General features: G+C 36.4%; 1 protein-coding gene across 1 annotated transcript in view; it reads left to right on the top strand.

Annotated features, from left to right (window-relative positions):
- The first annotated feature begins 4,015 nt into the window (after nucleotides 1–4,015).
- The window catches only part of MSH6 (MUTS homolog 6), a 28,813-nt gene continuing 18,819 nt past the window's right edge, over nucleotides 4,016–14,009 (top strand). The window contains exons 1-5 of the mRNA XM_088714635.2: nucleotides 4,016–5,222; nucleotides 5,866–5,962; nucleotides 9,275–9,377; nucleotides 9,468–9,521; nucleotides 9,622–9,696. Of these exons, the coding sequence (XP_088570761.2) occupies nucleotides 4,421–5,222; nucleotides 5,866–5,962; nucleotides 9,275–9,377; nucleotides 9,468–9,521; nucleotides 9,622–9,696 (1,131 nt within the window). The 5' untranslated portion in view covers nucleotides 4,016–4,420. The remainder of the gene's footprint in view (nucleotides 5,223–5,865; nucleotides 5,963–9,274; nucleotides 9,378–9,467; nucleotides 9,522–9,621; nucleotides 9,697–14,009) is intronic.

Raw genomic sequence — 14,009 nt, 5'->3', positions numbered from 1 at the left:
CTAATTAAGATTACTACTAGCATTTTATACGAGTAATGCACATGCAAGAAAAAGAATTTTTTATATAAAAAGGTATGATATTAACTTATATTTTAATCAATTAATCTCTTTGATTATAGAAGATTATTTCCAATCGATAAGAGTTTTAGATAAGCGAAACTTCCAACAAAAAAAAGATAAATTAGAAAAGTTTTATATCAATAAAATTTTAGAATATATATATATATATATATATATATATATATATATATATATATATATCCCGCAATGGAATTAGGGAAGAAGAGTCCAATTAGTTTGAAATTAGTGGTGTGGCATGCTTATTTTTTTATATTTTTCATCAATTTTGGAGAAAATTGAGTTTTCTCTCTCCTAATTGTTTGATAGGTATGGAGATGAAAATTGAAAAGTTATGAAACATAGTAGCTTATATCTAATGCTAAGCTTGGGATTGGGAAGAAATTGAAAGATACAAAAATATAATAAATTTTTAAAAAATACGTATGTGGCATTATTTTTGTCATTTTATGTAGCAGGGAGAAATAAACCAGTGATCCTATTTTGGGCCTATTTGCGTGGTTCTATAGGAAATGGAGGAAGAATAGATGGGATAGGGGGTGGAGAAGGGAGGGAGAGGAAGAGGGTTAGGGGGAAGGTAGTCATGATCCGTGAGGGAGAAGAGAGAGAGAGAGATGACAATAGAATGGAATGAGGATGAGTGCCTAAGCGTCGCGCTATACAAAAAATCTCAAGAGGTCATTTCTTTTATCCTGCAGGATATGAGCAGAGAAGTTGGGTTGATCTAGACTGCTGGAATCGACCAACTCTTTCTCATGTCATAAATTTCTACAAGATTGGATTGACTCGTTTCTAAATAGACCATAAGTTAGAAACTTTCTCATGCTATGCTGGAGATATATTATGGTATACACATGTTGGAAAAATCCGAGCAAGTTACTCTCATAATTTTCTTTTTTATCTTCCACTTCATCTTCCTCCTCGTGTAGCTAGTACTCCTGTAGAGATTTCTTGATTTTGAAATATCTCGAAGCTTTGAGTAGTAAAAGAAAAATGGGATGTTGTATTTTTGTGATTGAATTTCATATTCGAATGAACTTCATAATCATAACAAATAGCTTCTCTCTTCATGCATTCCTAATTCAAACACTATTTGTGATAAATTGCTATAATTTTTTCTTCTTTTTTCTACTTGTTTATTATTAGTTTTAAGTTCATCGCCACTAGGTGCTTTATAAACCCTATCCTTTGTAAATATCTTAAAGCCCTACTCAAAAGTTATATATAAATGTTAGAAACTTTTGCAAGTTTTTCAATACGGTGTAGGTCTATTTTGAACCAATGCTCTTGAAAATTTATGCATGACTTGCTTAAATCTATGAGATCATTGTTTGAGATCTTGCACAATCAATTAATAGCAAGCAAGTAGAGTAAACTAATATCAACACAATTTATGCAACAATGAATAATAAATGCACAGATTTTGAATTGTGAAGATGCACTTATTAAGTAACATGTATAAATAATGCTATATCCCATTATATAAAGACCAAGTCTAATATTAAACTTGTTTGAATTTGTCCTTATTGAGTATACCTTTCATAAATTTGTGAAGGCTTTTTTTTCTATGCGTAAACCAAGAAAATTACATTTGAGTATTTTTAACCCAACCCACAAAATGAACAAACAAAATTCTTGCACGTTCCTCCAATAATAGTTAATCCATAAAATATTCATACAATTGATAAGTAGGGGTGCAAACAGGCCTAATACAAGCAAACTAAGCTCTAGTTGAGCTCAAGACAAAATTAAAATGACTTTGCATGAACTTGGCTCGAGCTCAAGGTAAACCGAGAAACCTTTGCTCGAGCTTGGCTCGTATGTAATTGGGGCAACTTAAGCTCGAAATTTAGTTCCTCTTTTGATGGTTAAAAGCCTAGAAGAAAAGAGGTTGTCAATCTGAAGTGAGAGGGAAGGGGATGTTGCTTTGTAGATGGGAGGTCGAGGGAAGTCACTGATTGTAATGAATTGGAGAGCTCCCACAATCTTGTCATTTTCAATCTCTATTTCCATCACAACTTGTATCGTAGAGGGGTGAGGAGAGAGAAGGGGGATAAGATAAGAGGTTGGGTCGAGTATTGGAAGTTTGAAGAACAATGGACAGTAAAAAAAATGGGAGAGAGAATGGAGCCATTGTTCATCAGAGAAGAGATCGCTGCATTAGGTTAGCAAACTAAAAAGAAGAAGAAAGATAACAACATTAGTTAGTGAACAAAAATATAGCACAAGTTATATAGCTCACAATTTTAACCCATTGAATTCCAAGCCAGATATGAGCTAGTTCATTAATAACTTGTCCATTCGCTAACCCTACCAATAAGCAATAAAATTTGATTGCTTCGCTTATTAAATGACCAAAAGATATGCCGAGTGCTACGATCAATGCACAAAGACTCCATTTTATTGTTGAAAAGAAAGCATTATTAATAATTTACTAATCGATCTTTGAGATTATTTGTCATAGCCTTTCCTCGATCTAATAATAACTTTTAAGCTGGTACCAAAGAAAAACGACCAATATAAAATGTAATGATATGGAATTGATGGCTTTTATTTTCTTGTCTAAAGATTTTAACAGAAGATTAACTAGGAAAACTAAAACTTGAACCAATAATATCTCAGCAAATGCAATTGAAAAGGCATAACTATAATGAAATGAAAGCTCTATGGTATTACTAATAACTCAATAAGTGTCTAAGAAGTTCAATGAAGCATTTCTGAAAAAAAGAGAGCAAAATGAACCATCAGCGATTCTAATAAAAATTTTGAATATGTATCATATAGGTCGCAAGATTTATAAACTTAGGGTTGTTCGATAAGCTAAGGTTACCTGCAAGTAAGTCTAGTTGTGGTTATGGCCTAGCCCAACTATTTGGTATGATGGAATTCATCAAGTACGATAACTCTAGCTATCTAAAGGCCATAGCTCAAGCTCGATTTGCTGTAGGACCGACTCACCTCCAAAATTGCTCGTGATGATCCCAGCTTGGGCACCCCTGAATCCTCCTCTCCGCTTTATGTGCACATTACTCTTCTCTCTTCCCCTCTTTTAGCGTGCATGCTCCCCTTTGTGCTTTTGTTTATGTGCTCTCTTTAACAGCATACCCTCCACTGATCTCACCACCTCCTTCAATTGATTTTTTTTATTAATTATTTTCTGACTACAAACTCCATTTCTCTTTATCTAAACCTTCTATCTCACCTGCATGTTCACCTGCTTATATTCATGATTCTTAGGGCTCATTTGGTTTGCGGGAAGCATTTTTCCTCCTAAAAATATAATTCATGGAAAACAGATTTTTGAAAAGAGGATGTCTGGAAAAGTACTTTTGGCATATTTGGTTGACAATGAAAAAGTGACAGATTTGCAGAGTGCTTATATTTGGTTGACCATGCACTTTGCTGAAAAAGTTATATGTAATTCCTATTATTCCCTTAATAAAAATTAGGCCTTTAATGCTTTTTTAATGTTAAAGGGCGTTTTTGAAAAAAAAATAAAAATGGAGTGATTCCCAGCTCACGGAACAGTAACTTTTCCATGTTTCATATTTTCCCATGAAACGTGAGAATCATATTTCTATAGGAATACAATTTTTCCGTATCTCTCTTTTGAAAACTCTAACCAAATAAGAGGCATCTAATTATTTTTCCGTTGACCACATTTTTTTCCTTTCTTTTTTTGCGAACCAAATGAGTCTTTAGAGGCATAAGCATACAACAAACCTATGCACAATAAAGGCAAGCCAGGCTACTATCTTAAAATAAAAATATTGGATCAACTTCATGCATCTCTTCCTAATTTAAAAGAGCTTTTCAAACTAACAATTTTTCCAAGTCATAACTAGGAATCGGGCCTGGTTTCCATTGCCCTGTCCAATCAAATTCTTCTTGCTACTGCACGAACTTCTACATCTGATGCAAATTTTACCCCTTCAACACACATTGGCTGTGTCACCAGGGAATATGACAGGGAAACTCAAAGACATTGGATCTTGACCCAAATTGGCCACATTTATCCTCCCTTTGTCACTTACCTCATATATCACTAATGTTCCATTCGCTGATGCATGTCTCTAAGCCCAGGCGTCTGTACTTTCCCAGCGGCGGTGCCGCCGGCCGCCGGGCCTCGGAAAGATAGGCAACAATTCAAAAATATCGTGCCAACCTAGCCTCTTGACGTGGATACGCCCGCCACTCTTCCCGCCAAATCTTCCAGTCCTCGCCGCCAAGCACTGTCCCGCCTTTAAATTCCCGCCACCTCGCCATGTTCCCTCCCTCGCAACGCTTCCCCTTTCCGTCTACCCACCGCAAACCCTAACCCTAATCCTAAATTTCCCTTCTAATGGCTCCTTCCCGTCGCCTCAGCAATGGCCGCTCTCCTCTGGTCCGGAAACAGAGCCAGATCACCGCCTTCTTCTCCCTCGGTAAGGGTTCCCAAGAAAAACACAGCCCCAGCCCGAGCCCTAACCCTAGCTCTAGCCCTAGCGCTAAGCCTAGTCCGGACCCTTCTCCGTCGCTAGGGAAGAAGAATAAGCCCCTTCTGGTTATCCCTCCTAGTCCCGCTTCCAACCCTAGAACCCCGCCGACGGCCGGGGAGAGGGCCTACTCCGAGGAGGTGGTCGGGAGAAGGATCAGGGTCTTCTGGCCCCTCGACAAGGCGTGGTACGAGGGCAGTGTCAAGTCTTTCGATGAGGCCTCCCGGAAGCACCTGGTCGAATACGACGATGCTGAGGAAGAAAGCTTGGACCTTGGGAAGGAGAAGTTCGAGTGGGTCGAGGAGGAGCCCTCGAGGAGACTCCGACGGCTGCGGCGGATGTCGGATCCGGTGGAGACGCCGTGCAGTGCGGGGGACGTGGAGGACGGGAGCAATGCGGAGGATTCTACTGACGATGAGGAGTGGGGTAAGGGGATGGGGAAGGACATAGTGGAGGATGACTCAGAGGAGGAGATCGTTGTAAGCTCAAGAAGGTCCCGGTCGGGGAATTCTTCAGAGTATCGGAAAAGGAAGAAGATCGAAGTTGCAAAGTTGGACTGTGCTAAAAAGGTTAGATTTGATGGAGATGGAGATGGAGAGAAGAGTGCATCAAAAGCCTCTTTGAGCGGCATCAGAACCAGCACTGTTGGGTCCCTGAGCAATTTTGAGAGTAAGAAAGATGGTCCCGACTACCTATAGACGTGAAATATTGCATGTGGTGCAGTAAGAAAATAAGTGTTAGATTTTGGGAAAAAGAGACTCAAGGGAATTAGTGCACCAGAGTTTATGGATGTCTCAGATGGTATTTTTTGATTGAAATCTACCTTCAAGGGATACTATTGCTGCCAGTTTACATGGATAAATAAGGGCCTGTTTGATATTATTATTGTGTTTGTGTTTTTGTTTCCCTACAACTTTGAAGTACTGTGGAGATTGATGCTGGAGATAGCATCTGCACAGAACTTCTGCCAGTCCTCGATTTATTTTCACTTTTTTGAAAGCAATAAATCTTTGCTGCCAAAAAGCTCTAAAGCTTTTACAAACAATTTAAGAAACAAAAGGGTTTCATTCTACATACTTGTTCAGTCTAGTTCAGTTTTCTTCTTGGATTTTTTGAAAAAAAAGAAAGAAAATAAAAGCAATATCAAATGGGCCCTAATATTCTTATACTTGTTCTGTTTTTTTGTTTCACTATCAATAGTTCAGCCTACTATAGAGCAGTTGTTAAGTTCAGTTCTGTAGTTTTTTGACAAGGACTAGGTTTTGTGTCTAGCATAAGAAATGGGTTTATGATGCATGGTTTCGTAATGCAGGAGGGCAGGTCTTGCATACTCTTGACAGCAGTCTAACTGGTGAAGCAGCTGAACGGTTTGGAAAAAGGGAAGCAGAAAGATTTAGGTTCCTTGGGGAGTGAGTATCTGTTATAAAAGATGATTTTTTTTTTTGTTATTTGTTATTGGAAAGATGTTTTACATTTTTCAATATTATATTTTTGGACAGACTAGTAAAAACCAACCCATTTTCGTTTTTTCATGACTGTGCTGTAAACTCATTCTAAATGTAGAATTTTGTGGAATGATGTATCCACAATATTGTTGATGCTAATCTTTTTCAGATGCAAAATGAGGGAGGGATCCACAGGATAACTCTCTGTTTAGATTCCTAGAAAATTTATTATTTATGTAACCACATGCCCATATAAACTAAGTTTACTCTTTTAATAAGCAAAATCTTCCTGTAGTATAGGTTTTGGAGATGACCGTGGAGGTTTTCAAATTGTATAGTTTAAGCAGATGCTGTGGGAACCAGAAGAGGGAGAAATTATGGGTCTTCTGGGAATTGCAGCTACATGGACATGCTTGATTCCTGGTGTATGGAGTAAAATCAGTTAGCAGTTAACTGAGTGTAGAAGCATAGTCCAAATATTGTAGGTAAGTTCCATACTTTTTCTGGGCTGTCAGCAAGGAAAAGGATGGAAATAACTGAAAGAAATGAGAAAAAGCTGAATGCTTTAATCAATGTTTCTGCTGCTTTGCCAAATTCCATCAGGTGTACTACTGAAGCAAGCTGGTAACATTTGGAGATGGAAGGCATATGCTGTAGAAATTTAAGCACTTCGCTGCTTCACTTTGAAGTCTTGTCAAAACTGCCAAGTAGAAGCAAGATACCAGGACTCACCTAAATCTATGTCCCTTGACAAATGTGGAAACCAACATCCATGTCCCTTGATAATGAAGATGCTCATGTCTTGTGTAGTTGGGACTTGGGACATCCATGTTGAAATTTATAGAAACTAAGGAGGAAGAGAAGGATTTATGGCTGAATGGCTGGAATGGAGCTTGAGGTTTCATTGAAATCCATCACTTGAACCCTTCTTTGATGGGACATATTTCCTTGTTCTGATGGATAGCTTCATGAGAGCTTGGGTTAGTGCAGCATTGCATGCTGCTGGTAGCATGTGCCCTGACTAGTTTGCTAAATTGGTGGTAAAGTTCGTACATGTTTCCTCAGTTCACTGATGCATCTAGTGTCTTTGAAATCTTACTAGAAAGTTGGCTAGTCGGTCTTCTAGTCGTGGGGTTCAGTGGCATTGACTTCTATGTGAAGGCAAAGATGATACTTGGGGTTCAATTTTCTGTATTAGTCTCTACATTCATGCAAAGACAGTTTTTACCATGAAAACTAGAATCATAGTTGGGGAGAAGGGAAATTCACTTTGATAGTTAAGAAAATTTGAGCTCATACAATCAGGGAGAATCCATCAAAGTTTCCTTGTGTGAGAAAAAGAATCTAGAGAACGAGGGAAGAGGGGACTTGGTTTGAGATAAGAAAATACATTTATTTCCTAGGAAACAATTATAAGCAATGGACCTAAAACGAAATATAATTCTTCATTTAATCTTTTTATGTGATATGGGATAAGAAAAAGCTGATTTCTGATCATCCTGGCAAAATGTCAAGTTCGGAGAGGACCGCATTTGAGAATGTGGTCCACCACAAATGATGAATTGGGGACATGAGATAAAGTAAATTGATAATTTTATCAATCTTTTTGAAGTCATTGTGGCTAATCTTACCCTTATATAGGTCATGATAGCTTAAACCCTGCGGAACTTAGAATTTGGCTAAACCATTGACTAAATCTAACTAGTCATAACCTATAGACTTAAGAAGAGGGAAAAAAAAAGAAAAGAGCTATATAATTTATAGTCCTTCTTACATCTCAACTAATTTATACCATGATAACTTGCTGTTGGAACATACTTAATGATATTTTTCATGCTTTTTAAATATTAGCACCCTCAACAAAACTCCAAACTGCATAATGAAGCTAAAAGTACTACTTCGATTTCAAGTTATTATTTGAAGTAGACCAAAGAATAGGAATTATAATCAAGATGGATTGTAGGCCCCGCCCTAGGATGTGGGAGGAAGTTAGAATTGAATAGTTTTTCACATTATTTATGGGATGATAACCTTGAGGCATGATATCCCTTCAGAGGAACCAAAGTAAATTGGTTCCAACGAGAAATAGATATTTTCTACATGGTAGATCATAGACACCCTTCATATGTACAGATGCTGAAAAATGACCTATTCAATTTGGAATAGGGAATCTTGCTTTCTCTTCTTTAGTAATCTAATAATACTCTTGGCCTGGATTCAGAGGGGTCCGAGAGGTGCTGGTTTGGATCACCCCTTGCTTCAAGACATCTGGATAATGGTAAGGGATGGAGGGGCCTTCCAGGCCAAACATGTATTTAGAGAGGCCAACGGGGCTGCGGATTGGGTGGCTGCCTATGTAGCCAACCATGTTGGAAGCACCATGTGGGCTAGGGAGGGGGAGTTGCCTCGGGCACTCCGCAATCTTTTGTTTTCTGACTTTATTGGGTGTATTTGTACGTGTAATGTATGAAATACCTGCCTTAGCAAAAAAAAAAAAAATCTAATAATACTCATATTACAATGCTACTTGATTGTCAAAGTACTCGTAATCACTATGCAGATGTGTATTGGATTGATAAATCTTCCATAAATAGTTTCATGAGATGAAAACTATTAAACATTTTCATCCAGTTTGTTAATGGGACCGTATGAATTTAATTTAAGCAAGGAACTTCTAATTTCTCAAAATCTGGTCTGAATATGGTTTTATCTTGGGTAAGGAACTGCAGGTAGAAAAGGAACTAGATAAATGGTTAGAACTTGGATGTGATTATATGGGTATTCTGGTGCTGACATTATCTTTAAGCATAGTATTGTGGAAATGCATATAATGTTGTTGCACATTTGGTTAAAACTCTAGGGATCAACGTATCCTGTTTCTCATTTCCAAATGCTTCCTCAAGGCTTTCTGTTTCCACGGCCTTTATACAATAGTTAGATGGCAAAAGCGGTAAGATCAACTGTCACGGAAAGTGGGCTGGGTTTGAATCTTCATGGAGGGATGTACCATCTGAAACTTATAAAAAAAAGAGAGACATTTAAGCACTTAAAAGAACAATCTGATATTAGCTGGAAAGCTTAGTTGAATAACTTATTATCATGGAAATTTATCTCATGTCAAGGATCACTCCAATCCTCTTAGCATGTTTGTTTGGAGGCATATTAAGCATAAATTTATAGAAAGGCTTAGCATAATGATGGTAGGCTAACCTTAATTTCTTACCTCAAGATTTCTGCCTGAATGGGTTCTGCTACTTTCTTTTCCTTTTGTCCTAGAGGGCGGAAAGATGCTCATGGGAGGTGGCCTGGCGATGCAGATTATGATCCAAAAACTCTGTACTTGCCCCCAGAATTCTTGAGGAGTCTGTCAGGAGGACAGGTGGGTGATTCCTTATATTCTATAGGCTGGTGGTTAAAGTTTTTTTTGCTGTATTTTTTCCCAATATTAGCTGGCATCTTTGGTCTGTAGAGGCAATGGTGGGAGTTCAAGTCAAAGCATATGGATAAGGTCTTGTTTTTCAAGGTACAACTACACTCCTATGAGTCAGTTCAATACATTTACATGCTTAAGCACCTTGATATAATCAGTTGAATTGAAAGATTTACATACTTTTTTTTAATAGATGGGAAAGTTTTATGAGTTGTTTGAAATGGATGCACATATTGGAGTGAGGGAGCTTGATTTGCAATATATGAAGGTAGATATTCTCACTCATTCATGCTGATTTTTGATTTATATATGAATGTTTACAACTGCAATTTTTAGGTAAATTTGCTTTGGTTATTAGCTTTCACAATGGTTTGAAATACAACTTAATTTGGTGCTTTGTTATTTTAGATATTTAGACAAAAAGGTGCATTTATTTTGTTTTTCAGTTGTCAGAAACAACATGTAATCTTCATGATATGATCAGATAATTACTCTAGGCAGATGCCAGTTTCTAGACAGATGAGACTTAATATGTCTAGACAGATTGTGCTTGGTCAGGTATCTAGTTAACTATGAACTTAGAGTCTCATTGTTGAATACCTAAAATAAACTAGTAAAAAGCATATAAATCAAACTTTAAAATAATGGATAAAAGTTTACTTGAGTATGCGAAAGCCCATTCCGTCTCCATAGATTTTTTTTTGGTTTATTTGTTCTCTTTATAGGCTTTTACATAAAAGGCAGTGTTGGGATTTTAAATTTTTATTTTTATTTTAAAAAGACCTGTTAGGCTGTTACAACTTACAAGTGTGACTGTACAAAACTAATCAGGTTCATTGATATTTTTCTAAGATATTTAATGATGCTAGCTTTATTTGTTTTTGGAGAAAGAAGTTTTCTTCTTAGAAATTCTTGAGTTTTGGATATGTGCCAGAGATGAAACATATTCCTCAGAAGAAGCTCTTCCCTGCCACCCCCTTCTCTCTGATTCTTGCAGCTTCTTAAATTATATAACAAGAATATAGGTTCTTATGGCACACTCCTCTTGTCCAAAGAGATCTTTGTAGGAATTTACAAATATTTAGAGAGGGATATTAGGCACAGAGTACTTCAATTTTGATGGACAATACCATGACCAAATCCTTAGTGCTGAGTTAATATAAATGGGATAAACTTCGTTGTTAATCAATTATGATGGATTGCAAGATGAAACTTTACCTAATTGATATTGAAAGTGAATGGTTTCATGGTTCTTTGGGAAAGGTATTTCTGTTGTTCAACAGACTAGATGGAAGCATTCTAAGAGGTTTGGATGATACTTGTAAATGAAGTATAACTTGTATAATGGTCTTATGAAAGCAAGAATTATATGGAATAGGATAATATATTTGGATCATTTAATCAGTAAAAATAAAGTTGTACAAAGTATTTATTTTGTATTGAAAGCATGGATTTAAGGCCCAATAGATCTCTGTCTGTCTTGGATTGGGTTGGTGAGAGGCTGGATGTTGGGATGGTTATAGAAGCCTAGGTGCTTGTAAATTGGTGCATTCAGTTTGTAATTGGTATGAACCAATATAAATCCGAGACTTGGTTACGGGTGGAGGTTGCCTTTATGTTTTCAGAAAGAGAAAATATAAAAAAGAAGAAGTTTTGGCAAAAATTAGATAAGTCTATGCTAGATGAAAAATCTCCCCTTTATGTAGTTAAGTCTATGCTAGATGGAAAAATTTTGGCATGATTTTTTCTTATTTTCTTGATTTTCAACCAAAAAAAAATGGTGAGAAAAAAAGAATGTAGGGGGAAGAGATTACCATATCTAAGTGAGGATTTGCGCTAAGAGGAGAGCGGCCTCAAAAGGCCAAACTTGAGCACTTATCTAATTTATGTAGTTTACTAGGCCCTTGTTCTTTTTTTCCTAATTTTTCTACACTTCTATCTATTTTTTCTACACCTTTTATCTACTTTTTCATAATTTCTTCACTTCTTTTGAGTTTTTATAATTCTCTGTATCTTTGTACTCTTTTATTATTTTTTGTAATGTTATACATCTTTTATTTGATTTTTATATTTTTTTGCTCCTTTCTAGTTTTTGCAATTTCTATATTTTCTAACATTTATCTAATTTATGTAATTTCTTTCAATGGCGTCTAATTTTTGTTAGAGTAAATTACACACTCTCCTAAGATTAGGGGTAAATTACACCTACATCCAATAGTTTGAAAAACCTACGCTTACTCCCTTGAGGTATATTTTTATTCAATACCTCGATCCATAACTTAACAGAATGTTGGTCAAACTATTAACCTTAAATAGGACTCAAATATCATGTCAAAAAAAAATAAAAAATAACTAGAATAACCTTAAGTGACATAACTACCACCCAAGGACACAAGAAAACGTGTGCATCGTCTTCCCCAGCCAAGGGCAATTTCAAGTTTTCATATGAGGTAAACGGTTCACTAATGCCGTTAATTTAAGTGGGTGTAACTGTAGGTTTTACAAACTATTGGGTGTAAGCATAATAAACGTAAATCTTAAGGGGGTTTATGTAATTATCCTCTTTTGTTGTGTACTTTACAATTTTCTTTATTTTTTGTGATTTTCCCATGTATACTCTAATTTTTGCATTGTAATAAACTTTTTTCTAAACTCAATAACCCATGACCCATCTACACAAGACATCCTCATCTAAATGAAAAACAATTTTATGTCGCTATTTCATGTTGTTTCTAAAAAGAATCATGCTATAGCTGTTTTTAGAAGCTGGTTTCAAAAATCATAAGTTGTTTTTATTTCTTAAAGAAATCATTTAAAGAAAAAGAATCATATCATAACCATGAGATCTTCCCTGTTTGCCTCTTAATATTATGGTTGGCAATATAGTTTACTCGATCTGGAGCTGTGTCACTGTTGTTGAACGGTGGGAGACTAGGATTTGGGAGAAGAGCTTCCTCAGTTCAACTTCTCTTGCTTCCTTTCACTCTTAGGGTAGGAGAGGGATGAAGTGTTCATTCTCTCCTAGTAACCTAGTTACCAAGGAAAATGGTCAGGTGGGGAACATTGAGTGATGTGAATAGTACCCTCCTTCCCCCTGCGGAATTCCCTCCCAATTCACAGCAAAGTGAAAGAATGAAGCTTCAAAATGAAATCTCTCAGCCCCCACCTTCTTTTCTTCCCATGACCAAGTACCAAACGAAGTGATTAGTGATAAAAATCACTATTTGATGCAAGAACAATAGGATTGTAGGATGTTGAGGAATAAGCTAGAGAACAAGCCAATAATGATTAACAATTAGACGCTTAACTGTTTAAAATTATAAATTTAGATAAATTATTGGATACATATTTCAAAATTTGAAGCATTTAAATAGTGGACAAATAAAAGTGCAAAATATGAGACTTTCAACTGGTTTCGGTTGAACCTGCTGAAACTGGCCAAAATCAAGTGAAATTGAAAATCAATCAATTTCCAACCATTTTGGGATGAAACCGGTCCATCTCGGCTGAAAATTTAAACCTTAGTTATGACAAACAATGCTTTCTTCCAAGACTAGATCCTTCTCGTCCTACTCCTCTGATTGTTACCCATGTTTGTTTAGTTCCAAAGGTTGAGTTGGGCCTTGCATTTGTTTCATTAGACCCTCCTAGACCTTAGATCTTTTGTAAATGTCTCAACGCTTAAAGCTTAGTTTTCTACTGCTTCGGTTCATGCTTAATTTCTGATAACCCTTTCTTGACCCAAAATGTTAAATAGTCATTTACTTATGCTTTTCTTGGGGTTCTTTATTTTTTCTCTGCTTATCGTGGCTATTTTAGTCTTAAACATAGCTTTATACATTTACGATTGGCTTATTCTTGGAAAGGCATTTGCAATCATCATATCTCTTTCCAGACATGGTTGCTTTTGGGATTTTATTCACTAAGCCTTGGTCTTTTGCACCTCATGCATACGAACTTGAATTGCCCTCTTTTTTCCATTAAGCCATTTTATAACACCAGTATTGGCATGCCCTTGAAGCTTCCTATCACTTCAGCAGTTCAGCTGATCTTCCTTGACTTGTATTGGGATTTTCTTGATGATGTCTGATTTTGATTTGGACATTTGGGCTCTGATTTTCTTTTTGGCTTGGAAAATCACTTCCTTTTTGAATACACTACATATGTCCTAGTTTTCATTCTTGATGATGTCCTACAAGTCTTTTTAGTTCCTACTGCAGATAAATCTGCAAATGTTACCTCCATTATCCACCTTGTCTACCATCTTTATAACTATATTTTGTAGTGATTTGTACATTGCCACTTACTCCTTCAGTGGTTGCGAAGTCTCAACTTGATTAGTTTGCTGAATCCTATTAAACAATGTTAATAATACATTGATTCACATTAACTAAAAAAGCAATTATTATTATCACATTGTTCGAGGAAGCGGCATTCACTTTTGATATGGAATCTTATAGAAAGGAAGAAAAATTTACTTGTTAGCCCTAACCCAATCTTCTTGTTTTGTACAACTTATGATGGATGCCATGGTGAGATACGTGGTCGGTCACGTTGGTGAATTAACAGAAACGGTCTCTC

Source organism: Phoenix dactylifera, chromosome 18 (assembly GCF_051530095.1).
Source record: "Phoenix dactylifera cultivar Ajwa chromosome 18, Ajwa_hap1_PhDact_Kaust_v1.1, whole genome shotgun sequence".
Lineage (NCBI taxonomy): Eukaryota > Viridiplantae > Streptophyta > Magnoliopsida > Arecales > Arecaceae > Phoenix > Phoenix dactylifera.
Note: the sequence above shows the minus strand (reverse complement) of the source record. Positions and strands in the feature narration are given on the sequence as shown.